The sequence below is a fragment of the Falco peregrinus genome, chromosome W, assembly GCF_023634155.1.
Source record: "Falco peregrinus isolate bFalPer1 chromosome W, bFalPer1.pri, whole genome shotgun sequence".
Taxonomy (NCBI): domain Eukaryota; kingdom Metazoa; phylum Chordata; class Aves; order Falconiformes; family Falconidae; genus Falco; species Falco peregrinus.
In genome coordinates, this window is record NC_073743.1 from 19,137,210 (window position 1) to 19,164,258 (window position 27,049).

The 27,049-nt window shown below is 41.2% G+C and overlaps 1 protein-coding gene across 1 annotated transcript in view; it reads left to right on the top strand.

Moving 5' to 3' along the window:
- LOC129782587 (microtubule-associated protein 1B-like) overlaps positions 1–27,049 on the top strand; it is a 95,413-nt gene that overhangs the window by 61,270 nt on the left and 7,094 nt on the right. The window contains exons 3-5 of the mRNA XM_055792592.1: positions 10,767–10,849; positions 15,186–15,326; positions 20,365–26,608. Of these exons, the coding sequence (XP_055648567.1) occupies positions 10,767–10,849; positions 15,186–15,326; positions 20,365–26,608 (6,468 nt within the window). The remainder of the gene's footprint in view (positions 1–10,766; positions 10,850–15,185; positions 15,327–20,364; positions 26,609–27,049) is intronic.

The following is a 27,049-nucleotide window of genomic DNA, read 5'->3' on the forward strand; positions in this document are numbered from 1 at the left end:
AAAGTCGAATAAGAAAAGCAAGGCCGTACATGCATACATGTGACATTTCCCCAGGGAAATGCCCCTCCAGCACAAAGCAGCAACAAGTGAAAGCAGGTCTGGCTCTGCAGAGTGGCCTGCAAGCCCATTTCCAGCTCACTACCTAATATCCCGCATCATTTCACCCTTACTTTCACAAAGGTCCTTGCTACACCTTCTCTTCTGATTTGCCTCACTGCTCAAAACATCCATGGAAAAAAATATGTGTGATGCTGGACTGGCTTTGACTGGGGTAGAGCTAAATTTCTTCACAGTAGCTGGTATAGGGCTACGTTTTGGATTTGTACTGGAAACAGTGTTGATAACACAGGGTTGTTTTAGTTACTGCTCAGCTGTGCTTACACAGTGTCAAGGCCTTCTCTGCTCCTCACGTCGCCCTACCAGCAAGTAGGCTGGGGGTGCACAAGAAGTCAGGAGGGGACACAGCTGGGACAGCTGACCCCGACTGACCAAAGGGCTATTCCACACCATATGGCATCACGCTCAGCATATAAAGCTGGGGGAAGAAGAAGGAAGGAGGGATGTTTGGAGTGATGGCGTTGGTCTTCCCACACCACTGTTACATGTGATGGAGCCCTGCTTTCCTGGTGACGGCTGAACACTTGCCTGCCGATGGGCAGCAGTGAATGAATTCCTTGCTTTGCTTTGCTTGCACGCACAGCTTTTGCTTTCCTTATTAAACTATCTTTATCTCAACCCACATGGTTTCTCAATTTTACTCTTCTGATTCTCTTCCCATCCCACCTGGGGGGAGTGAGCGAGTGGCTTCACGGGGCTTAGTTGCTGGCTGGAGTTCAACCATGACAGATGCCTTTCACTGTCCCTGGCAGCATGGAGATGAAAGATGTCCTTTCTCAGCAAGAAACCCTGCTGCTACAATTTCAAGTCAGTGGGGCAAAACAGAGGCTGACAAGCTTAAAACTCTTTCCCATAGAAACTTTTCCAGTTCTTCTTTCAGAGTTGTTGTTGTGGTTTAACCCCGGCCGGCAACCAAGCACCAGGCAGCTGCTTGCTTACTCCCCCCCACCCAGAGGGATGGGAAGAAGGATTGGAAAGGAATGTAAACCTCGAGGGTTGAGATAAGAGCAATTTAATAGGGAAAGCAAAAGCAAGCAAAGCAAAGCAAATCAAGGAATTCATTCATCACTGAAACCAGGACAGTTGTGCTAACTGAAATGCTGCTTTTCCAGCTTTGTTCGTGGGCTTGCATCCAACGTTTACATTGCATTATCAGTATCTGCTCTACATTGTTTCTACCACAGTGTTTCAGATAGTGTACATTTTCATTTTATAGCTCTCCTGCTTCCCTTTAACTTATGACCTTTATTGAAAATGAATGTATTTGTCTGTGTACTGTCAGGCAAAAGGGTTGAATCACAGGGGCTTGGCATCTGTGAAATGCTTTGCAATCCGCTGCAGCTGTATCAGGAAAGCAGTGATGGAAAACCATAAACTGCCTGAGCTTAGAAGTTTATTCTGGAGGATCCCAACTTTCCTTTGGAAGTCCAAGCACACTTCAAACCCTCACCAAAATAAAAACAAAGGCCTATTGGAAACAGACATTTTGATGCTCCCCTAATGGATTTCATTATTGACTTTTCAGTCTTTTCAAAGCATTGCTGTCCTTTTCTTCATACCTTTACTGCTCATGCAACTCGCAGTCCTCCTTAGTGGAGCCTAGGTGCTTGCACAAAGCATTTCAGAAGCCAAAAAGGGACTGGGTGAATTCCAGAACTCAGCAGTGTTTGGCAGCGGGGACCTGACAGCAGTGCCGGGACATCACATGTTACAAAACAGAGGAAAAAAGCCATTTTGCCTTTATTTCAACAATTCACTAAAACCTAACCACTCATGTTCTTACAACATCTGCATTGTTTCCCAGCAGCTTAAAGGATGCTCTCAGTTTAAGAAATGCATATTCAGCATGCATCTTTATGTTCACAGTAGAGCAGGGTGAGCTCTGCACCAGTGCCCCTGACAAGGGGAAGGTTTTAGCATGCTTGCCAGCAGGAGGATGGGATAGGTATGAGACTGCTTGTGTATGTATGCTGTTGCTGCAGGTATGCCCCTAACAAAAATCTCTTCACACCCAGACTTGGAGCTAAGCAAGCCCTACCTGAGAGTGCCTTTTAGGAGACTGTGCAGTTTCCCAGGGTTTTAGGTGGAAACTGACACTGTATTAAGTAATTTGTGGAGGGCGACCACAGGTAAAACCAATCTTCTGCCTGCTGTCCTCCACCCCACTGGTAATGCTCTTCTGTGTGCAGTGGCAAGGCCAGTGTGCAGTTGCTTGCATTGGAGGCCACTGCTGGATATCTTCACTCCTCTGGGTGCAGCAGAAAGGAAACCCCATGGCAGCTTCCCCTAAATGGGCACAGACTTCAGAGTGGCAAAGGGCTGAAACATGAAAAAAGAGCAATGAGATCAGCAGAGCAGGCCTTTGCTTATTTACCTGGCTACTGAGCTGGTGCTTATGTTCTCCTGCTAGCTATTGACAACTCATACAAGTTCTAATGGCCTTGGCACCAGTCAGAAAAACAATAGCATCTTTACCGAACCTGAAGGCTTGGAGTTGGAGGGCTTTGAGATTCAGATGTGTCTGGAACATGTTTCTGAAAACATAAAAAATAATTATAAAAAAGTAATCAACAACCACAGTGAAGAAATTGACGGTGGCGTTTATGTGTGGTCCATACAACTGAGAGTTAAGGTTACATCCCAGTAAAACCTGCAATTCATGCTTACCAGAGTTTATTGGAGGCTCAGAGCAACACCATTTCATCAAGATTAAGCTGGGGTAGGGGCATGTCACTTTATTCCACGCCCTTGATAAGAGATATACAGAATTTGGATGCCCATCATTAGGGCTATGAAAGGAAGAGGAAAAAATTGAAAATTAAACCACTGCTCAACCATTTGTTGATCACACACCATTGTGCAAGCAACTCCATCTGGTATGAGATACCATGGAGAGGGCTACCATACATAATCACGACTCCTATACTGGAGTATTCCCTCATTGTAGTGCATTTATTTTTATGGCTTCAATATGGTATGATGTTGAAACAAAATAATTGAACTCAAAAATGTACAGAGCCCTCAGGACTCTCCTAGCTGTTTATGTGAGTTCTCATTTGCCTCACCAGGTTATCTCCGACAATGTCTGATCTAAAACAAACACCACCAAAAAAAAGGCCCCAGTAAAGCCCCATAATAGACTATTATGATCTAATCTGCCTTAAAGGGTCATGTATTCTTACCTCTCAGAACCTGAGATGCAGCCACAAGGAAGAAAGGCAGTCTGGTGGAGACCGAGACAAGTCACCTAGATTGGCCTATTGGCAGAGGACTGAGATCTCAGAAGTCGACAGGATTTCTAAAATGTGTAAACTGCATGTTTATGTGGAAAATTCATCCTCAGAGCTCACCTGTGCTATTTAGGGCCAATGCTAGTCTTCCATTAGAAAACCACACAGGTTGTTTGAATTTCCCCTTCAGTCTTCAGAAAGGAGGTATTGTCCCTTCACCCTTTCTGCCAGAATCATCACATCACACCACACCATCTACTTCCTCTGCAGATAGGTTATTCTGAATTTAATTTGTGTGGGAATGGCATTGATGGGGAGGGAGTGAGTGCTTGTGTCCATCCAGGGTGGCGGGAACGGCTGATGGGAACCCTGCTGTTGGGTAGCTTGTTGCCTACAGCATACACCTCCATGGGCTGGTGTTGCACAAGCATACCTAGTAAGGAGATGGGTATCAGTAGTGATCCTTGGTTAAACAATACATAAAGCAGGGCTTGCTTTCTTTCCTTTGCTATTCATTTATATTTTGTGGACTTGTGATGGTTCGTTAACTATGATCTCGAAGCGCAAAAATCAAGGCAACCACGCCAAGGGGTTATGCTTCAATTAAACAGCACAATTTTATTGTTTGCCCGTAAAGCGGCGTGCAATAGGTAGAAAGACAGAAAGTGAATAAAAGGTAAAGTAAAAAGAAAAGGAAAGAGGATTATAGCTACCACCACGGGTCCAAGGCATCCCTATGGTCCCAGGTCCAGGCAGCGTCCCGCCGGTCCTTCTGATCGTCGTGATCCTTGGTGGGGAAGATCTCCAAAGTTCAGTTGCTAAGAAGGCATCTTTTTATGCCAAGCAACACACCTTGCTCCTCCTCTGGTCCATGGACTGCCGCCAGTCTCCGCCCTCTCGAGCCAGGTTATCTTGCCCCAGAGGCGGGTAGCTTCAGACCAGGAGGTGTGTTTTTGTATTGTTTTCTGGTTCGTTGTTATGACCACGGTTTTGATCCATCTTCTGGACAGCTGTTATGCGGCCTTATTCAATCCCAGGTGGCAGGGAACGGCATAGTACTCGTCGTACCGTGCAGTTCTCTTTCCCAGGGTCTTGGTGTCCACGAGGACCGCATTCCATCTCCAGGTCTCTGTTGGCAATGTTGAGACAATATTGTTCTCTTTAGACCAACTCTTACAGTAAGTTAGAAACTTGTTCAGTCAATTCTCTAGAAAATGTTACTGACACCATCCTGATCTCAATAATTCTACCATTAAATGTCATCAATATTTAGTTGAGTAAGTGAGCAATGGGATTCTATAGTCGTGGGAACTAGGATGATGCACATGGAAATCACCCTTTAAGCTGTCACGTGGTGTTTACTTCTCTCTATTGGACTGATTCTGAATTAAGCAGCTGCCAAGCCTCCTTAATTAAATCTGTTTTTAATTTGAAGCTTTACTTAATAAAATCGAGGATGAGCAGATACTTAGATTCCTTCCAAACAGGATAAACATTTATTTCCAGAAGTCTTTAGATAGGATTTTGACCTACTTTCCAGAAACTAGAAGGGGGTAAAAATCTAGCTACCCAACCACTTCTGTGCAACCTGGAAATTTATTCCTTTCTTCCTCTGACATGTCACAAAAAAAAATCTGTCCAATGTGTAGAGATATGCTGTAAAAAACTGGTAGAGTTAATTTAAAGCAACCCCAGATCTTCTATGCAAGTCTCAGATTCTCCCACTTCATCTGTAGTTTATTAAGTCGCAGTCTCTCACCAGTTTGTGAAATGCTGTTGCTGCTTTCTGCCCCCACACTGTGATACTTCATTGCTGTTTGATAAAAATCTTCCTGTGGAAGACTTTCCTTCATTCCAGCTGAGATCTGAGTATCAACCTGAGCAGTAAGTCTGTGTTGCTCTTACAAAATTGTCAACAGTTTTAATAAATGAGGGTTGGTGGTTTTCGTTTCAAGCAGTTGACATAGGACCATGTTACTGATGCCAGCAAGTAGAGACCTTTCTGAAGTTTTACAAGGGATGGGAGTACTCGTTGTGACTCACACCCTACCAGTGCTGGGTCCCCACCCTGTAAAATAAGCAGTAACACTTGTTGATGCCAAGGAGTCGAAGAGGGAGGCAGTCATACAAGCAGCTCTAAACAGGCACATGTATGTGGTGCAGACCGCTACACTTTCCTCTGGAAATCAATCTCAAGTTGCATTGAACCATGCAACCACTGAAGCTGGGTGTCTGGCCCACAGGAGCATAGGATGTAAGAAACCACCATCAGTGCTGGTCAGCAAGGATTGCAACTCCACAGGTCAAATTCCTCCCAGCTACAGAGATACACGACTTGGAGCAGCTTCAGTAAAGTCCAAAGTCGATGCTTTGAGTCAGGTGGACACTATGTATCTTTGTCTAATTTTGCATGCGAGTAATTGCATTTCTTTTCTATGTTTTATCTGTTAATATCTAATCATATAGGAGGCTTAGTCTGGCCTGAAGCAAAATGTGTGTTCTTTGTCACCAACTATTTTTGTTTGCTTTTAAACAAGAATAATTGCAGGCTGTGGCATATTTTGTGATCTCTTGTTGGAGTCTCAAACAGTTGGATCATTTTGTAGTGAAATTAGGCTTCATCTCCAAAGTATATTTATTGTTCCTCGCTCTGCAGCTCAAATGCCTAATTTTGTCCTCTCTCCCTTTTTTGGTCACTACATAAACGACATGTTTGTATTGATCTAAAAAGCTATCATGAATTTTCCAGGTTCAGATTCAAGTTGCAGTAACCAGAAAAGGTAGATTACTCTAAAATGCAATATTGTCAAGAATGAATAAATCTTGCTTTCTGAACTGAAGAGGGTTGTCACTGCTACCCCCTTTCCACCTCCCTCTTCAGAGGAAAACAGGACATCTCACCGCACAGGAGGAATGGTCACAAAACAAGTCCTCAGAGCACCTGCCAGTGTTGCTTCTTCCCATGGCAGCAGCATCCACACTCCGGCTACTAGACTCGGCATAGTTGCAAGAACAACTAGGCTTGGCAAGTTAATTCAAGTAGCACTGTGAGAGCATTTCAGGCTTACCAGTCATCTTGCTGCCTTATTAGTACTGAGGTGTACCAGGCCTACATCAATCATTTGTTGGATTACCTTTAGCATTTTCCTTTTTATTAGGGTTGAGTGTTAAAATTTAATGATGCATGCCAGTGTTTTCTAATTTAATTCCCACAAAAAGATTTTTTTTTCCTTGCAAATATCCTTCAGACATCAAGAACAACAGAGTGCAATTTCGATTTTTGTCCTCTTCCTGCGTATTTGTCATTATAAAAATCACTACCGTGGACATCTGGTCACAACAAAATCTTGTTTCAAGACAGCTCGTCATAGAAATTTCATCCCATGCAGCATTTATTCCAGGGCTTGGATCTATTTGCAACAAGTGGAGATGAAGTTTCACTACAGTTACTACAGCTACTACAGTTCTGCTTTTCACCATACAGAGGATTCACATAAAGATGTTTCTTACGTGGTCATTGTAGCCAAAGTATCCTGGATAACTGGAAAATGATAAAGAAATTGATGGCCTTACAGAGAGATTGGACAGGGTGAAATCACTGATTCAGGTGTCTGAACTCTACTGTTTCCTTTGACTTACAGTTAGAATATTCTGATGGGTTTTTTTAAGGAATGAATAAGCTTATTTCAGGTCTTTTTGCTTTAACCTGCTATTTTAAGCCTCAGTTTTCTTTCTAGTCCCTATGTTAAGTTTAAAATACTATTTGTCTGTTTTTAAGTTTTCTATTAAATTGAGAATTGCTCATTAAAAACATGACAGATGCACCTTTCAAATCTATTCATTTCGGGGGGGGGGAATCAGTAGCAGCTTTAGCACTAGGAAAAAAAGAATCACAAAATCATGGAGGCTGGCTGGCACCTCTGGACATCCTCTAGTCCCACCCCCCTGCTCAAGCAGGGTCAGGTACAGAAGGTTGCCCTAGAGCATGTCCAGCTGGTTTTTGAATATGTCCAACAACAGAGAACAATATTGTTTCATTATTAATAAAGATAGCCAGAGTTATACTACTTCCTTGCTAATTCAGTGTGTAAACAATTTTTTAAAGCATTATAGGCTGAGACAAATGTCTCATTAAAAATTTGGGAACTCCCTCATTTGATACCAGGATATTTCCAGCTACTGCATCTTTCCATCTAATCCAAGAGAAATACTTCTGCTTTCTTCTGTGAGAGAAGACAATTTTCCAATGCCAAAAATTAACTATTCTTGTGGACTGAGTATGATAACAACCTGCATGATGCAAATGCATTGGAAGTAGTTTCTTATAATAATGGGTACTTCTTTAATACTGGATGTATCAGAGTTTCTTATAATACTCAGGGAAAAGAGCTTTGGGACATATCTTTGGGTACCTGTACCTGCAGGCTGGTCCTATATGCCACTTCCTACACTCCCATTGATGGGCCAGCCACAACATTTGGTTCTATATTTCATAGAATCATAGAATCATAAAATGGTTTGGGTTGGAAGGGACCTTCAAAGGTCATCTAGTCCAAGCCCTCTGCCTTGGGCAGGGACATTTTCAACTAGATCAGGTTGCTCAGAGCCCCATCCAACCTGACCTTGAATGTTTCCAGGGATGGGGCAGCATGGAAACAAGTGAGATCTCATTGGAAACAAGCACTTGTACTTGCAAAATAAAGCATGAAAGATGTGAAAACACAGTGGGTGAGGCATTATCTGGTATGGAAAGAAGCAGACCCTAGACCTAGGGAAAATGTGAGGGTTTAGTCACCAGTGCTCCTCCTCTAAACATTAGAAATGTGTAGATGTCATTATCATAGCCAGGATCAAATAGCAAGAGAAAAATTAGTCCAGTCTACTACTTGCCTGAGCACCAGTAGATGACAGAGCACTGTGCTGTGCAGGGTGAGATCAGGGAGGAAACAAGTCAGAAAACCCAGCTCCCTACAGGCACAAAAAAATGCTGAAGCGGCAGCTTGATCCCATGTAGTGGAGAGCACAGGGTTACAGAATAGAAATGAGTCACAAAAGTAAGGCCCATCACTGATTTTGTCTCCTGGGAAGACTTGGTTCGTTAATATCTAATAACTGTTAATATCTAATCATATAGGAGGCTTCGTCTGGCCTTAAGCAAAGTGTGTGTTCTTTGTCACCAACTATTAAGTGAGAAATTTGTGGCAGCTGAAGGGCAATAATTTCTTTTGTTTCCTTCTCAATGCTAAAGACTAGATTCAATAAACTCTGCCTAATGTCTTCATCTGAGGTAAACCTGAAGAATAACTGAAATATCAGATCACAGGGCATCTTCTGAAAGGAAACAGAGCCATCTGGATGTTTTATTGAATATAGTCTTATATATGCATTCCTGTTAGGCAAGGAAGCAGAGCTATTAAATTGAATTACAAAGGGTAATGCCAGAACTAAATGCTGCAGAAGGAGACTTGCCCTCCTCTCCTTTCATAATATAGTCCAGGGGTCCTCAAACTACGGCCCACGGGCCGGATACGGCCCCCCAGGGTCCTCAATCCGGCCCCCGGTATTTACAGAACACCACCCCCCCACCCACCCCCTGCCGGAGGTTGGAGGGGGGGAAAACCAAGCAGCCGCAGATGACTGCCTGCCACTTCATCCGCGTGCCGGCCCCTTGTTTAAAAAGTTTGAGGACCCCTGATATAGTCTGTCTCCTTTCAAGTAAGTACAGCAAAAAGAATATGTGTTAAGAAAACTAGGTTTCTTCAAATGAATTAGATTATTATCCACAACTCTCTAGACATTTTCATGTACAGCAGAGTAAACTACAACTCCATTTCTCATTTTGCCTGAGAACATTTTTTTTTTCCTTCTCCTTCATTTTCTATCATTTGATTAAAACCTCTTATACTTCCTGGGGCCCACTGCCTGAGGGACAGCCTGCTGGAGAAAGGGCTTGGGGCAGCAGTGAGCCTGGCCTGAGGCCAGGACAGTGTGGGAAAGGCTGGCTACCCACCCTCCCAGACTGCCTCCATGCCACTCGTGTTTTCAGGAATGCAGAGCTCTTTTCACCATTGCAGTTCTCGTCCTTGTCTCTTTACAGGGGAATTTTTCTAAGTTGGCAAATAGGTGACTTGTTCTGTGTTGTTCATACTTCCTTTTAAGCTTAATGAATTATTTTAATTGGTTAATGTTACAGTTTTCTCAGAAGGGACAGTTCTTCTGTTTTTTGGACTAATTACCAGTCAGGATTTCTGAATGACAATACAGCTGCTAATTAATCTCACTGTAGTTCTTACAGAAAGAGATGCTGATAAGAACTTGCTAATTGCCATAGGAAATAACCTGGAGTCCTGTTGTGTTTTTCTGGTAACCACTCCCAGTCAGATCACTATTAAATACAGAGAACAGACTAACTACTAAATATGAAAGCCAGTGGACTGTGAGGCTGCTCCAAAATTGCCCAGACATTATTCATTCAGGAACTAGCTGTATTTTGTACATCTGTTCACTCCTGTTGCCAAACATTGATTGCTATAGTTTTTGTAAGCAGGAAAAAGATGAACCAGGGCAGCATGGCAAGTGTTCAACCATCCCAATAGGGAATTTCTCACAGTCACAGTGTTAATCAATATTAGCAGAAAGCTGAATGGAGAGTTTTGGCAGGGCAGGTCCCAGCTTTTACCTGGTCCATTTGGTGCAGCTGTGGACCTGTGGTCTGTGTGGGGTGCTGCCTTGCTTGAGAGCGCTCCCACAGTGTGTGACAGGGAGCATGTGTGTGCTGTGCAGGATGGTGCTGCTGGTGGTGGGGAGCAGGGACATCCTTGGGCTCCTTTGCTTGTCTCACAGATTGTACTTGTTAGCCATGATGGGCAGTGCTGGCATATGGCCCAAATATTCACTTTGCTGCTTGCAGGGGAAATTTGCAGCTCATGCTGACTTTCCTCCTGCTGTGGCTAAGCTACCAATAGCTCCTGGAAAAACTCATTTAAAACCACCTAGGCATGTTAAAGGACTGTGTAACATCAGCTATATCTGTGGTGTAGATATGTCCATGAAAATCCAGGGCCAGATGCTCAGCTGGTGACAGTTACTCCAGTCCTTGATCCACACCAGCTCAGAAAGACCAAGGTGAGTAACAGGGACTCCTCCTGCCAGGTGGAAGGGACAGGTCCCAGTTCTGTTGCTAGTTTGTTTTTATTACCTTGAACATTCTGGAGTGGTGTTTCTGGCCCATAGGACCACATGGCATGGGTATTTCTGAAGACATGAGCCAGCACAGTAGTTGCTGTGGCTGGTGTGTGCTGTCCTGTGTAACCAAAGGGCTGTCATACAGTGGAACATATAACTCGTTTAGGGAAAGCACTGTTTTAAACCATGCTGGTTGAATTTAATGTCTTTTTTTTTTTCTCTCTGTGCTTGCAGGTCAGAAGATTCTTCACCACAGAAGTGATGTCTTAGAAACTGTAGTCCTAATCAATCCCTCAGATGAAGCAGTTAGTACTGAGGTATGTCAGTCGGGAATACTTCACTGGATAGGTCATAAAAGCTCCATTAAGTGGACAGGTTGAGAGCAGCTCCTAATAGTGGACAAAAGGACATGTTAGGAGCAAATATCATCAAAAACATTAGCCATCCCTTGATTTTCTTCCTGGTTTCCCAGACTCCTGATAAAGCATCAAAGGCATAGGATGGAATCACACCACTTATCCCAGCATTCATTCCCTCATAACACACCAAATTCCCTTCTTAATGAAATGAAGGCAGCTGTGGTGAAACTGCATCTGCTTTTCTTCTGCTCTTCCATTGTTTGGTAGCTCTCGATGCCTATTTTACATATTTAAAAGTGCCTGAAAAGAAATGAGGTGCCCTGAGATAAATTTAGGTCTTCAAGAAGAATTACCATCAACGTGGTGGTGACTCTAGGTTGATCTATGTGATCTGTCCTTCAAAAAGCACGTGACGTGATCAATGGACTCTGGAGAGTGTCCCAGAAGAGCACTGCCAATTCCTCATGAACTCCCTAGAGTAAAGAACTGAGCATGTAGTTCAAAGACAAAATTGACAGATTTAGCTAGTGAGACTGAAGGTTGTAAAAAATAGGGATAATTACATTGCTAGCCAGTGCTGGGAAGCACTCACGTAGTACAAGTTCTTTTAGTAAATTAAGTGGCTCTGCTTGCAGTACTTTGTGGAAAATCTATTTTGTTACCAACCTTAAGTGATATTAAACACAAACAGGAGGAAACACCAAAACAAATGAAATTTCTGAGGTTTAAAAAGTTTTTAAAAGTAAGTAACCTTAGTTAATGGCAGCTCATGCACTAAAAAAATGTGTGAAAAGCTCTTACATTGTGTTAGAGGTACTTGGTAAGGAGGAGCAAGGGTGTCAGCTGGGTAGCAACTCTTAGGGTTGTCTTTACACTCAAGCTTTCAGAGTAAAAAGCTATAAAGAATGGGGGAGGGGAAGATCTGAAGGAACTGCCAAAAGTAGGGAAATGCTGCTTCTGTCAATTTCCTCTCACTAGACTGTGAGAGGCAATCTTTTTTTCACTTTCATCTTGCCAGGCTGGTCACAACCAAAAGTTACAAACTGAGATTTACCTTGGCTGGCTAAGCAAGACTCTCACTGGACAGAAACCAGAACAAGATTATAAGAAAGAGGCAGAAGAATTAAATCAGAGGTTGGAATAGACATGCTTTGTCCATTATGGCAAATAGAAAACTTAGTTCTACATATCAAGAGATTTCCAGGTTGCATCTGGGGAGACAGTGATACACCATGGAGCTCTGACTTTCACTAAAAGAGGAAATTTCATCTATCAGTTCAGGAAGAACAACGGCAAAAGATATTAAAACAAATTCTTGCTAATCTGGCTGGTAACAGCCATACTGGTGGTAGTCTGAGCATAGTTCTGCTCAAAACTCCTATCGTGTTCTGTCAGATCCCAAATACCTCCCAAAAGAGAGAAGCCCAAAGGGAGAGGGACTGGACTTGCCCAAAGAAAACAAGTTTCTGAAAACCCCATGAGCAGTTACTTCCTTCTTAAGAAGGTCCCACTACATTGCTTGAACACTCCTGCATCTGTACCTTAAATCTTTGGAACTGCTGAGCTGCTTACACTCCTGTCTTAGTTCACACTCTGTCTTTAACTCCATTTTGACTGAGGCTGTCTTGCTGTTCACTTTCTTCAAACAATTTGGGACTTCAGCCAAGGGTAAAACTGAACAGAATCATCACCTTGCAATATTTCTGTAGTGGTCTTGAAATCAGCAGACAAAATTTTGGCAGCCACTCAGAAAGCCTTGATTATACTCAGACACAGAATTTATGTGTTCCTTGAAGTTTTCATGTGTATCATGCATTATGCTCTGTAATCTGCAAGCATTTATTTACTTTTTTTCCTGTCATAGTTTTCTAGCTCTGCAGAACCTATTTCACCATCAATTAATAAAACAGATTGAAGGGGAATTATGTGACAGTTTCATATCAGTGATTCACAAGTCAGGAAATTTTATTGTTAGAAAACTTGGTGAGTTTATACATAAGTTGACAGACTGCCCAGAACTGCTGCCAACAATGAGAGAAAACATAGAAGAGTAAGCTAGTTCTTTTATGATTTTAATACAACTAAACCAGATAAGATTTCATCCAAACATCATACAGCCAGTTTCACGTTTCTATATTTTTGTCTGAAATAAAAATGAATACACTTGATCCAGCTGAATATTGCTGAATTTATCATTTAGTGCAATTAGTGACAGACCAGCATTAGTCCTGCATTTACTGAAAGGAACTTTCTGCTGCTCAAAGTCAAGGCCACTTATTTAATAAAATAACAATGAAGATGTGGTAGAGTTGGGATCTTCTTTCAGATAAATACTCTTCAGTGGTTCTTTTCTAATCGTACTGAAAACATGAGTTGTTCAGCAGAGATTTAGGTCAAGTCTTCCTGGCTCAACCTCCCTGGCATGAGCGGGAATTGTTTAGAACAACTGATTGCTTAACAATTAATATAAAAATTTGAAAGAATGGCTTGCTAGGACAGCTGAGGTGATTATGTCATTTCCATGGAGATGGAGTTTGGATGAAATATCTACATGTGGAGTAGTTCCATATGGAGTCTGCTCATTTAGTTTAATACATGGATAGCCTTATTCTGGGATCACTATTCTGGTTTAACTTAATTCCCCTGAACAGAGGAATTAGTGCACTTGAAATTCATTCTTAACCTTAATTTGAATTGATTTTTCAGTGTTGGACAAGATTTTTGAAATATTTTTGTATTGAATCTGGCTGGGTTGATTAACTTTCCCCATAGCAGCCCTCATAGTGCTGTGCTTTCTTTTTGTAGCTAGAAAAGTGGTGATAACACACCAGTGTTTTGGCTACTGCTGAGCAGCGCTTGCACAGCATCAAGGCTGTCTCTCCAACCTTCCCTCCACCTCACCAATAGGCTGGGAGTGGACAAGAGGTTAGGAGGGGACATAGCCAGGACCCAAAGTGACCAAAGGGGTATTCCATACCATATGATATCATGCTCAACAATAAAAGCTAAGATAAAGGAGAAGGAGGGAGGGCATTTGTTATTACAGTGTTTATCTTCTGGAGCAACTGCTATGCGTACTGAGACCCTGCTTCCCAAGAAGTGGCTGGACATCACCTGCTGATGGGAAGTAGAGAATTAATCTTTTTTTGTTTTCCTTTGCTTCTACACATGGCCTTTGCTTTTGCTTTATTAAACTGCCTTTATCTCAACCCATGAGTTTTTTAATCTTATTTTCTTCCCCCTGTCCTGCTGAGGAGGGGAGTGATAGAGTGCCTTGGTGAGCACCTGGCGGCCAGCCAAGGTCAACCCACCACATTTGCAAAAAGTTTACTGAACATTACAGAATCTTAAAAATATTTTGTTTAGTTTTGTTCTTCAGTTTAAGTTGAATTCAACCAACAGGAGTATACTGAATATATGGATTTTTCTTAGCATGTCTCCCCTGAAGAGGAAACAGGAATTATTACTAGCTGTAGTAAGGGTCAAGTAAAGTAATGTGGATCTAGTTTAAAATAGGTAACAGTTATTTCAAAATGCAGAAGTTTATTTCTCAGTAACAAGCTCCTTTGAGCCATCAGATATCTACATAATTTATTACTGTGTATTGAAAAAGGTCTTGGGCTGGCATGCTTAAAAATGTTATTGTGTCCATAGTGACATCATGAGATGTAAATGGTGCACATGCCTGTATCTGAGTGCTTGATTATGATTATGGTGAAACAGAAACATCCTTTAACTTTGTAGATGATTCAACAGAATGACAGTCTGCCATTTTTACATTTGATTTGTGGCTGTTACCTTTTAGTGACATTTTTGCAACTGAATGGCAAGTAATGCTGTACACTGGGAAAAGAAGATCATCCGTCTAAAAAGTCTGACTCATGTAGTTGTCCCTCATTAGCATGTGAGACACAGTTGGCCAAGGCTGTACTGATACAGTGCTATTAAAATTCAACAAGAATTATACAAGGAATGTATTTGTTCATTGAAAATATTATTTTTTCATTCAAATTTTTTTCTCTTCTACTCCTTGCTCTTTTTTCCCCCATATCATTAGTTAGGTTTATTCATCAGACTTTCTCTTTAATTGCTTCTTGTGCCTCCTTTTTTCCCTTTTGCTCCTTTCTTGTTCTCTTTTGTAAACAGCACTATAACTTGAAAATGTTTTGACAGTTCTGGGAGACTCTGGTGTAAAATATGTTTTAAATTAGACAAAGTAAACTGTATGTTCTCAGAGGAATGTGCAAACATGTGGTAACTCGCATTATTGATGTGTTTCTCTCTTTCACTCTAGGTGCGCTTAATGATAACAGATGCCGCAAGACACAAGCTCCTTATACTAACTGGACAGTGCTTTGAAAACACAGGAGAACTCATTCTTCAGTCAGGAACCTTTTCATTCCAGAACTTCATTGAGATCTTCACGGATCAAGAGGTGTGTTCAGAAATGTGTCTTCCATACATTGTCATGTGATGGCACAGGTTTTTAGAAAACTAAAAATGGTCCTCTGTGTTGTTAGAGTTAGCCAACAACTAATTCTGATGCTCTTTACTCTTCATTATAGACTTTCTTTCAAGACATTTATTTAATTTACATTTGATGTAAATTGCTTAACAAAAAAATTACATTTTTATTTGGAGAATTGAATTGTAACTTCAAGAAATAGAAAACCAAGGAACACTTTGACAATGGAAGGAGATACTGTTGTGTTTAAAATATATAGCTTGTTTATTGAAGGTGCACATACAAAGCAGTCAAATTGACTTTGAAATCAGGTTCTTGCCTGGTGGCAGCTAATAGGTGACATTAAATAAGACAGAGGCTATCTGTTGGAATGGCTGTAGTTTTTTGCATCTACCTGCTTGGCTACTTTACTTTAGTGTTTAAAATTTTGCTAGCGAAATCTGTAAAGTTTGTGATTTTTACATACCAAAAATATAAGAATGAAGTATACCAATATTTAATGTTGTTTCTTTCATGACTTGTTATTTTTATGTCTAGCTTAATGTACTGTGTCTGAAAACTCCCATAGGGCCAGGACCCATTGTAAATAAGCTGTTAATTTGGCAACTTTTTAAAATATATATTTAAATAAATCATGTGGCTGCACCCCTAGACATTTAGTTTCCAAAATTAATTAGGAGCATTTCAGGGGAGTAAGATTTGAAAGTTCAGCACTGAAAAAGTGAAGTTTGCATGAGCTCCAGTATCCATTTGGGGACAAAATTTTTAGCAGGGCCTGTAGTGGTAGTACAAGCAGTAATGGTTTTCAAACTAAAGGAGGGTAGATTCAGACTAGATATAGGGAAGACATTTTTTACAATGAGGGTGGTGAAACACTGGAACAAGTTACCCAGAGAGGTGGTAGATGCCCCATCCCTGGAAACATTCAAGATCGGGTTGGATGGGGCTCTGAGCAACCTGATCTAGTTGGAAATGCTCATTGCAGGAAGGTTGGACTAGATGACCTTTAAAGGTCCCTTCCATCCCAAACCATTCTATGATTCTATGAACCTTTTCTCAAAGCTTCTTTGTTCAACATATTGGGTTGGGGAAAGAACTGGATTCCTGCTCTCTGAAACACATGTGATGCCTAAAAATTACTTTGGGAGATGGTACAGCTCGAGACAGAACCACGCTTCATCCTGTTCCTCCCTTTGCTGTTCACATGGGAAACTTAAACTACAGATTAGTTGGACATGGCATGGGGCCAGCCGAGGGCTGTGGTTTTGTGCATGAACTCAGAATTATGAGCTTTTTATCATGCATGCAGCTGCAAAAGAACCTGAAAAACAGAAACCATGAATGTGCTTGGCAAGCAGTATTACTGGCATCCATAAAGCCACAAATCCAAAGCTGATTGGCTCTAGTAACCATTGCGTTAGTGTATAAGGTGTTCACTTGAGCAATAAAATGATTCTGATTGAGCACAGATTGGGGTCCATGAAATCATTCACCACAAGTTACTGTGAGTTCGCAGTTACTTTTCTGTGAAATTACAAACCTGATCTCCTTGCATCACTGGCTAATTAGTGACACAATTACTTTATGACTACATGCAAAACTAGGGCCAAATCCTACTGTTACAGTTAGGAAGCCAAACCATGGCTAGAAAGCAGAGCAGTGGTGGTTGGCTATGAGTTACAGCTGCTGAGGGATTGCCACAGTGGTGGGCGTGCAGGGTGTACTCCCATGCTCTTTGAGTAAAGCTCACTTGACTTCTCTCTGCTCTGGCAGCATGCTCACGAGTATTGCTGTTTTAAAGTGCTGGCTTCCAGCTTATTGTCTCTGAAATCTTGGGCTCCCAGTGCTTCTAAAATATTTCACAAAAGCAAAGAAAGACCATATTTGCCATAATGCAGTCTGTGTATGTAACATTTTTTAAAGGGTCCCATTAATGGGAAATTTTTAGGTGGCCTACAAATTGGAAAAAGGATTAGAAAAAAATTCAGTCTTTAATAATACTGATAGACCTTGGGCTGCCCAGTCCTCTGTATTGGAAAACCATGAGTGTGGGAACAATGACTTCCCATTTGTGGACACTGAAATTGTAAAGGATTGACTGTATCAGTTGAATGTTCATAAGTCCATGGGGCCGGATGGGATTCATCCCAGCGTACTGGAGCTTCTGGATGTTATAGCAGGATCCATCTTGATCCTTTACCAAAGGTCTTGGGAGTCTGGGGAGGTCCCTGCTGACTGAATGCTAGCCAGTGTTATTCCAGTTTACAAGAAGGGTGTGAGGGAAGACCGAGGAAACTACAGACCTGTTAGTCTAACCGCCGTACCTGGAAAAATTTATATCCTTCAAAGTCACCTGCCTAGTGGATGAAGGGAAGAGTAGTGAATGGAGTTTTTCTGGATTTTAGTAAGGCTTTTCATACTGTCCCTCACAGCATACTTTTGGACAAGTTGTCCAACTGTGGGATGAGCAGGTACACACTGCACTGGGTGGAGAACTGGCCAAACAGCAGGGCTCAAAGGGTTGTAGTGAATGAGGCTACACCTGGCTGGTGACAGGTCACCAGTGGTGTTCCTCAGCATTCAATTCTAGTACCATTTCTGTTCAATGTATTTATTAATGATCTGGATGCAGGAATGGAATGCACCGTTAGTAAATTTGCTGACAATACCAAACTGGGAGGTGCTGTTGACTCTGTTGAGGGACAAGAATCCTTGCAGAGATATCTAAATAGATTGGAGAATTAGGCAATCATCAATGGCATGAAATTTAACAATTCCATATGCCAAATACTGAAAGAAAGATAGAAAATATATATTTTCTGCTTTATTTAGGTATTGGCTGGATTATTTTTGTTTAGATAACAGCCACTGTATCTTTGTTACATTTTATTTTTGGCAAATGCTGAAAATAAATTATGTAATACAAAGAAAGGAGGCGACACATACACACACAGAAGCCCACAGAGATCTACTGCAATCAAACATCATTAATTTTTTATATATCAATTTCTTCTTCTGACTCTGCTTGTGGTCCAAGGCTTTCAAATTAATCAGCTGTAGCCTAATTTATATCATCTTTATAAAAACTGTTCCTATAGCTTGAACTAACAATTGAGTCTCTGCAAAGAAGTTGTGGTATTTTGCATGATCCTTTGTGGGCATATTTTGCACTGACATTTTATGTCTGAATTATTTCTTTAAAGTTCACATAATTTGGTGGTCTCTTTGTTAAGAGCAAATAGAAGAGAAATGGGCTACATTTAACCTAAATTCCTGTTAAAAAAAAAAAGTCAAATGAAAGTATCCGTGGAACTAGGAGAAGGTATAAACTATATCATACTTTTTCATGTTTGGGACCACAAAATATTGGTTTTTACTTCAGACTGGAAGAGAACAACAGCTCTTTTACTATGGCATAGTACATTTGTTTTCTGTGCCTATATTTCAGTAGCTGTTTTTGGTACTAGCATATTATCACAAACTGTCAAAATTAATGGAGTTATTCTAGATTTTCACTTTTGTAGTCCATGAGTTTAAAATCAAAATAAGGACATGACCATTGTTAACCTTAACACTTTTTTCTGGCTCTTTCTTTAGCTCTGAGTTTATATTTTGATTTTTATATATATGTATATCAAAAACTTTATAAATATATCATATATTGCATAATATGTTATAATATATATTTATATATTTATTTGTTGTGGTTTAACCCCAGCCATCAACTAAGCCCTACACAGACACTTGCTCACTTCCCCTTCCAGTGGGATGAGGGAGAGAATTGGAAGGGTAAAAGCAAGAAAACTCGTGGCTTGAGATAAAAGACAGTTTAATAGGGAAAGCAAAAGCCATGCACCCAAGCAAAGCAAATCAAGAAATTCATTCACTACTGCCCATCATCAGGCAGGTGTTCAGCCATCGCCAGGAAAGCAGGGCTCCATCATGAGTAATCGTGACTTGGGAAGACAAATGCCATTACTCTGAATGTCATCCCCCCCTTCCTTCCTTCCTTCTTCCCCCAGCTTTTATTGCTGAGCCTGATGTCATATGGTCTGGAATAGCCCTTTGGTCAGTTGGGGTCAGCTGTCCCAACTGTGTCCCCTCCTAACTTCTTGTGCATCCCCAGTCTACTCACTGGTGGGGTGGGGTGTGAAGCAGAAAAGGCCTTGACACTGTGTAAGCACAGCTGAGCAGTAACTAAAACATCCCTGTGTTATCAACACTTTCCAGCACAAATCCAAAATATAGTCCCATACTAGCTACTGTGAAGAAATTTAACTCTATCCCAGCCAAAACCAGCACAATAGAACATAGATAAATATATATACCTCAATCTCACAAATACAAAACTTGAAACTGTTTGGATTTTTGATGCAATAAATCATTTCTTTGTATTCTGGAAAACTATCCTGCAGTCTGGGAGTCAGGAGCCAGCCTGCAAAAAGAGCTGTAGTAATACTGGTGTTATGGAATACATCCTGTGTGAGGAAAGGGTCAGGAATACAGCTGCCCCAGGAGGATGCTGACTACCTCTGGGCTGCAGTTATTCTCTGCCTGCTAAACAGATGTGCTGTTTCCCTTATATATTTGGCTGGCTCTTCTGGATGGGCAGGGGCAGCAGGGAGACTCATGAGTCAATGGCAGACATAGTTGCAGCTCTGTCAGCATTAGCCTTGTAGTCCTCATCCCCTCTATAAAAGCTTGTACTGTCCTCCTATAAAGGGTGGAGGAGGGAAGGGAGAAACTTGAGGTACTTTCCTCCTTTGGGCAATGTGGAAGGGACCTTTCCTCATAAGCTGCCCCTTTGTATTAAAAAAAAAAAAAAATACAGTAGTAAAATAATTGTGCTAACACGTTCCTTTAGCTTCTAGGATGGGTACTCAATAGTGCAGAAGCAAATGAAAAAGGTTTTATCTATCTGATCAGAAAATATTATGTTCTGACATTAATTGCCATTAAAAAAAATAATTTACATGCATCTTCTTGTGTTTTTGTTTTGCAACCCTAGATTGGTGAATTATTGAGCACCACACACCCTGCCAACAAAGCCAGCTTAACTCTTTTCTGCCCTGAGGAGGGAGATTGGAAAAATTCCAACCTTGACAGACACAACCTTCAAGAATTTATTAACATTAAACTCAACTCAGCTTCCATGCTGCCTGAAATGGAAGGACTCTCTGAATTCACAGAGTATCTGTCAGAATCAGTAGAAGTGCCATCACCCTTTGACATTTTGGAACCTCCAACTTCAAGCGGCTTCCTGAAACTCTCCAAACCCTGCTGTTATATTTTCCCAGGTGGAAGAGGAGACTCTGCGTTGTTTGCAGTGAATGGATTCAACATGCTTATCAATGGAGGATCTGAAAGAAATTCTTGCTTTTGGAAACTTATCCGGCACTTGGACAGGGTAGATTCCATTCTACTCACTCACATCGGAGATGATAACCTGCCAGGAATAAATAGCATGCTTCAGCGAAAGATAGCTGAATTAGAAGAGGAACAGTCCCAAGGATCTACTACCAACAGTGACTGGATGAAAAATCTGATCTCACCCGATTTAGGAGTTGTATTCCTTAATGTACCTGAGAACCTGAAGAACATGGATCCTAACTTTAGAGTTAAAAGGAGCATAGAAGAAGCTTGTTTTACTCTCCAATATTTAAATAAATTGTCTATGAAACCAGAACCTCTTTTCAGAAATGTAGGAAATACCATTGACCCCATCATTTTATTTCAGAAAATGGGAGTTGGCAAACTTGAGATGTATGTGCTTAATCCTGTCAAAAATAGCAAAGAGATGCAATATTTTATGCAACAGTGGAGTGGTACTAACAAAGATAAAGCTGAATTCCTGCTACCCAATGGCCAAGAACTAGACATTCCATTATCCTATTTCACCTCTGTCTCATCCCTGATTGTGTGGCATCCAGCGAATCCCGCAGAAAAAATAATACGAGTTCTGTTTCCTGGAAACAGCACCCAATATAACATTCTAGAAGGACTAGAAAAACTCAAACACTTAGACTTCCTTAAACAACCAATGGTTACACAAAAAGATCTAACTGGCAACACTGCTAGTCCAGCTGTGAAACAAACAAAGTTGAAACAACGAACAGACAGCAAGGAGAGTCTGAAGCCTGCTGCAAAGACATCAAGCAAGCCTGTTAGAACAGAACCTAAAGAAGAAACACCAGAGCCGGCAAAGCCTAGTCCAGGACCAGAAAAGCTTCATAAATTGGAAAGCAAAGAAAAAGTTCCAGTTAAAAAAGAGAAAACAGCAAAAGTGGAGACCAAACCTATAGTGGCAGAAAAAGATGTAACAAATAAAGAAGAACAATTAGTAAAATCTGAAACTCCTGAAAAACAATCTACAGATGTAAAACCAAAAGTGGCAAAGGAGAAGCCAGTGAAAAAGGAAGTCAAAACAAAACCTGAAGAAAAGAAAGAGGTTTTTAAAAAAGAGGAGAAAACACCCATCAAAAAAGAGGAGAAACCCAAAAAAGAAGAGATCAAGCAAGAAGTTAAAAAAGAGGTGAAAAAGGAAGAGAAGAAGGAAACTAAGAAGGAAGTAAAGAAAGACTCTCCACCAAAGGAAGTAAAGAAAGAAGGTAAAAAAGAAGAGAAGAAGGAAATTAAGAAGGAAGAAAAAGGAGCCAAAAAGGACATCAGAAAGGTTCCTAAAGAAACAAAGAAGACAGCTGCTCCTTCAACTGAAGTAAAAAAGCCAGCAGCAAAGCCCAAATCACAAAAGAAGGAGGAACCTGTTAAAAAAGAAGCAGTACCTGCTGGAAAACCAAAGGAAAAAGGAAAAGTTAAGACTGTGAAGAAGGAGATCAAAGTTAGTGGAGTGCAAGCTGCCCTTGCAGCAGTTGGAGCCACTGCCACAACTCTAGCAGCTGCAGAAATTACAGCTAGTGGAAAAGAACTTGAAGCGGAGCGATCCCTTATGTCTTCACCAGAGGATTTAACAAAGGATTTTGAGGAATTAAAAGCTGAAGAAGTAGAAACAATAAAAGAAACAAAACCTCAAGCTGCACTTATAGAGGATGAACTGAAACTCACTGGCACAGAACAAAAAGAGGCCTTTGAAGTCCAAAAAGAAAAATTAGATAATGAAGGACCTGCTGAGTCCTCTGATGAAGGTATAACTACCACAGAGGCTGAGGGAGAGTGTGAACAAACACCAGAAGAATTGGAACCTGTGGAAAAGCACAGGGTTGATGACAACGAAAAGTTTGAAGATGAGGGAACTGGCTTGGAAGAATCATATGAAGCAGGAGATTATGAGGAAAAGGCAGAAACAGAAGAAGCTGAAGAACCAGGTGAAGATGAGGAAGTAAAGACACCACTAGACACCACAAAACCATATATGGAGGAAGCAAGAAAAATGGAAGAGAGTTCAGAAGAAATAATGGCTGAAGTAGATGCTAACATTAAAGCTGAAAAATATATTGAAAAGGCAGATGATGTGGCATCAGATGAACAGGCTAAGGAAGACAGGGAAGAAGCAGTAGAAAAGGTAAAAACTGAAGAGACTGAAGAGGAGGAAGACAAAACAGAAGACAGAGATGAAGAGGAGACTGAAAAATTAGAAGCTGAAGAAGATTATGTGATGGCTGTGGTAGACAAAGCTGCAGAAGCTGGTAAAGTTGAAGATAAATATGGCCTACTCATAATTACACCAACAAAAAACTCAGAGCCTCAGTGTCCAGCAGTTGAACTGGCCTCTTCTATCCATAAGGAAACATTACCTGGTGGTTCAGAAAGTGAAGCCACTGTTTCTGATGAAGATACAGAAGATCAACCTGAGGAATTCACTGTTACTTCAGGTTATACACATTCTACCATTGAAATATCCAGTGAACCAACTCCAATGGATGAAATGTCTACGCCCCGAGATGTCATGAGTGATGAAACTAACAATGGGGAAAGTGAGTCACCTTCTCAAGAGTATATGAACATTACCAAGTATGAGACATCACTGTACTCTCAAGAATTTGCTAGACCTAAAATTTCTCCACTTTCAGATGCTTTTAATGGATTATCAGAAGGATCCAAAACAGAGGCCACAGAAGGTAAAGACTATAATGCCTCAGCTTCTACCATCTCACCACCTTCTTCATTAGAGGAAGACAAATTCTGCAAATCTGCATTCCAAGATGCATATTGGCAAAAGGGAAGTGAAATCCAAGGCACTGCCAAATTAGAAATTGAAGAACCCTATCCAGAAGATGGTGGAGAACGTAGCCCAGTCAAGAGTCCAGCTGAGAGTTTGTCCCCTCCATCACCCATTGCCAGAACACCACTGAGTGAACGTAGTGTGAATTTTTTGCTCACTCCCAATGAGATTAAGGTCTCGGCTGAGCCTGTCCCCATTGCTACATTGCCTGATGTACAACAAGAAGTTTCTGAAGAGCACTGTGCAAGCCCTGAAGATAAAATGTTAGAAGTAGCATCTCCCTCTCAGTCTGCTGCTGGTAGTGCTGGCCACACACCTTATTATCAGTCTCCCACTGATGAAAAATCCAGTCAGCTTCCCTCTGAAACCAGTGAAAAGTCAACAGAAACTCCTTTTAGCTTTGAACTCAGTGAAGTCAAAGATGAGTCTGCAAAACCCAGAATAAGCCCTATGGATGAGCCTGTGCCAGATTCAGAATCTCCTATTGAAAAGGTTCTCTCACCTCTACGGAGCTCACCACTGATAGGTCCAGAGACAACTTATGATACATTTTTGAGTGCTGATATAAAGTCTCCCACCAAAGATTATGGAAGTCCTTCTGGGGGAAAACCTGAAAAAGAAAAATCACCTGTTCAGATGAGCCCAGCTTCTGAAGCCAGCTCTGTGGGCCTTTTCCATGAAAAACAAGATGAAAAAAACATGGAGTTTATGGTAATTAAGGAAGGCTTCAGCCTAGAAAGGAAAACAGAGGATAAAGAACCCAGCAGCTCCCAGTCTTCACTGGTCATGGATGAGCGAAAAATAGCAGAACTCTCACCTAATCAAATAGATATTGGTCTGTTTGGTTCCTTAAAAGACGACACCAAAATGTCAATTTCTGAAGGTACTGTTTCTGACAAGTCTGCAACTCCAGTTGATGAGGTTGTAGCAGAAGACACCTATTCCCATATAGAAGGAGTAGTTTCTGTCTCTACAGCATCTGTTGCTACTAGTTCATTTCCAGAACCAACTACTGATGATGTTTCTCCTTCTTTGCATGCTGAGGTTGGATCTCCCCACTCTACTGAAGTTGATGATTCCCTTTCAGTGTCAGTTGTACAAACACCAACAACATTTCAGGAAACAGACATGTCTCCATCTAAGGAAGAGTGCCCAAGGCCTATGTCAATTTCTCCACCAGATTTCTCACCTAAAACCGCAAAATCAAGAACCCCGGTGCACAATCACAGATCTCCTGAGCAGTCAATTATGTCGGTAGAATTTGGTGAGGAGTCCCTCAAGCAGTCTTTAGCAATGGACTTTAGCAGGCAATCTCCAGAATATCCTACCATAGGCACTAGTATGCACCACATATCTGTAAATGGACCAACAGAAGTAGATTATAGCCCTTCAGAAATACATCAGCCTATTTTTGCACAGATTTCCCCTGTGGAACAGTCATCTTACTCTCAGGAGAAGGATATTTCTGAAATTATTTCAGTTTCTCAAACCGAAGCTTCATCCTCAACTTCATCAGCTCATACACCTTCCCAGTTAACTTCACCACTGCCAGAAGAAACTTTTTCAGGTGCTGTTCAACCCAGAGATATGTCACTACATTCTTCTTTTACCTCAGAAAAGGTGCAGAGCCTAGGACAAAAGATGTCACCAAAGTCTGACCTATCTCCATTAACTCCAAGGGAATCTTCTCTGTACTCTCCTAGTTTTCCAGATTCACCTCCCGGAATCACAGAAGCACTATCAGCTAGTCACAAATCTCTGTTGTCACTGCAAGTGTCCTCTGTCAAAGCATTTGGTTACCAAGAGCCCCTAACAAAGCACAGTCCAGAACCTTTAATCAGCCCGGAAAAAGAATATTCAGAGAAAATCAGCAGATCACCAGAAGAACTTAGTTATTCTTACAAGGCCACAGGGAAAACTACTAGGTCACCAGAGGTGATTAGCTACTCCTATAAGGCAGTTGCAAAATCTAGATCACCTGAGGCCACAGATTATTCTTATGAGATGACCAGGAAAACCATGAGGTCACCAGGAGTCACAGATTATTCCTATGAGATAACTGGAAAAACCACCAAATCACTTGAGGTCACAGATTATTCCTATGAGAGAATTAGGAAAGCTACCAGATCACCCAATGCTATGGATCACTCCTATGAGACAACAGGGAAAGCCACCAGCTCACCTGAAGCCACAGATTACTCATTTGAGACAACTGGGAAAACTACCAGGTCATCTGAAGCTACTAGCTATCCCTATGAAGAAAGTGCACATTTTACTCCAGGAAAATCATTAGCAGAATACTGTCAAGATGTTGACTTATGCTTTGTGTCCTCCTGTGAATATAAACATCCTAAAACTGAACTTTCACCCTCATTTATCAACCCAAATCCCCTTGAGTGGTTTGCAAGTGAAGAACAGTTTCAAGATCAAGAGAAGCCATTAACTCAATCCGGAGGAGCCCAGCCACCTTCTGGGGGAAAGCAGCAAGGGCGGCAGTGTGACGAAACCCCTCCCACATCCATGAGTGAGTCTGCCCCATCTCAGACTGATTCAGATGTTCCCCCTGAGACTGAGGAATGCCCTTCCATCACTGCAGATGCTAACATTGACTCAGAAGATGAGTCAGAAACCATTCCGACAGACAAGACAATTGCGTACAAACAAATTGACCCGCCACCTGTCCCAATGCAGGATCACAGCCCTTCCCCTAGGCACCCTGATGTCTCTATGGTTGATCCAGAGACTTTGCCTACCGATCAGAATTTGGGTAAATCTTTGAAGAAGGACCTTAAAGAAAAGACAAAGACAAAAAAACAGGGTATTAAAACCAAGTCATCTTCTCCTGTTAAAAGAAGTGATGGTAAATCAAAACAAGTGGCTTCACCAAAGCCAGCTGTAAAAGAATCTTTAGACAAAATTTCCAAAACAGCTTCTCCAAAAAAGAAGGAGTCTGTGGAGAAGGCAACCAAAAATATCTCTTATCCAGAAGTAAAGTCTCAAGTCGAAGAGAAAGATAAGGACACCAAGAATACAGCAAATACAACGTTCAAGTCAGCAAAGACTGCAACCACAGGTAAAGACAGATAGGAGTTCCCTAATTATAAGATTTTCTTAATTGTTGAAGTGAAGTTAGGTTGTCTTTATATCATCTGAGAATGTAGTTTGTAGCAAACCCCCAAAGAAAGTCCATGTTTTAAATATAAATCTAGTGTGTTGGGGCCACATTTAAATGAATGAATCTGAGAAACTTGATGTGTCAGTTTGCTAAGATGTAAAGAATTAGAGAGTATGTCCAATATAAAGAACTTAATACTAGCTGTCTGTACTGTTAACCAGTAGAATTAAAAGTACCACTTTTGTAGGTGAAATGAAATCAGTAGTAAAATGAATCACTTTATTCACTGTAAGAATCATGTAGGCACAATGCTCTTAACATAAAATAATGCAATTTAATATTGTAAGAGGCAAAGGTACTATCAGACATTCAGTGCTTTTATTACTTTGCTGGATTAAT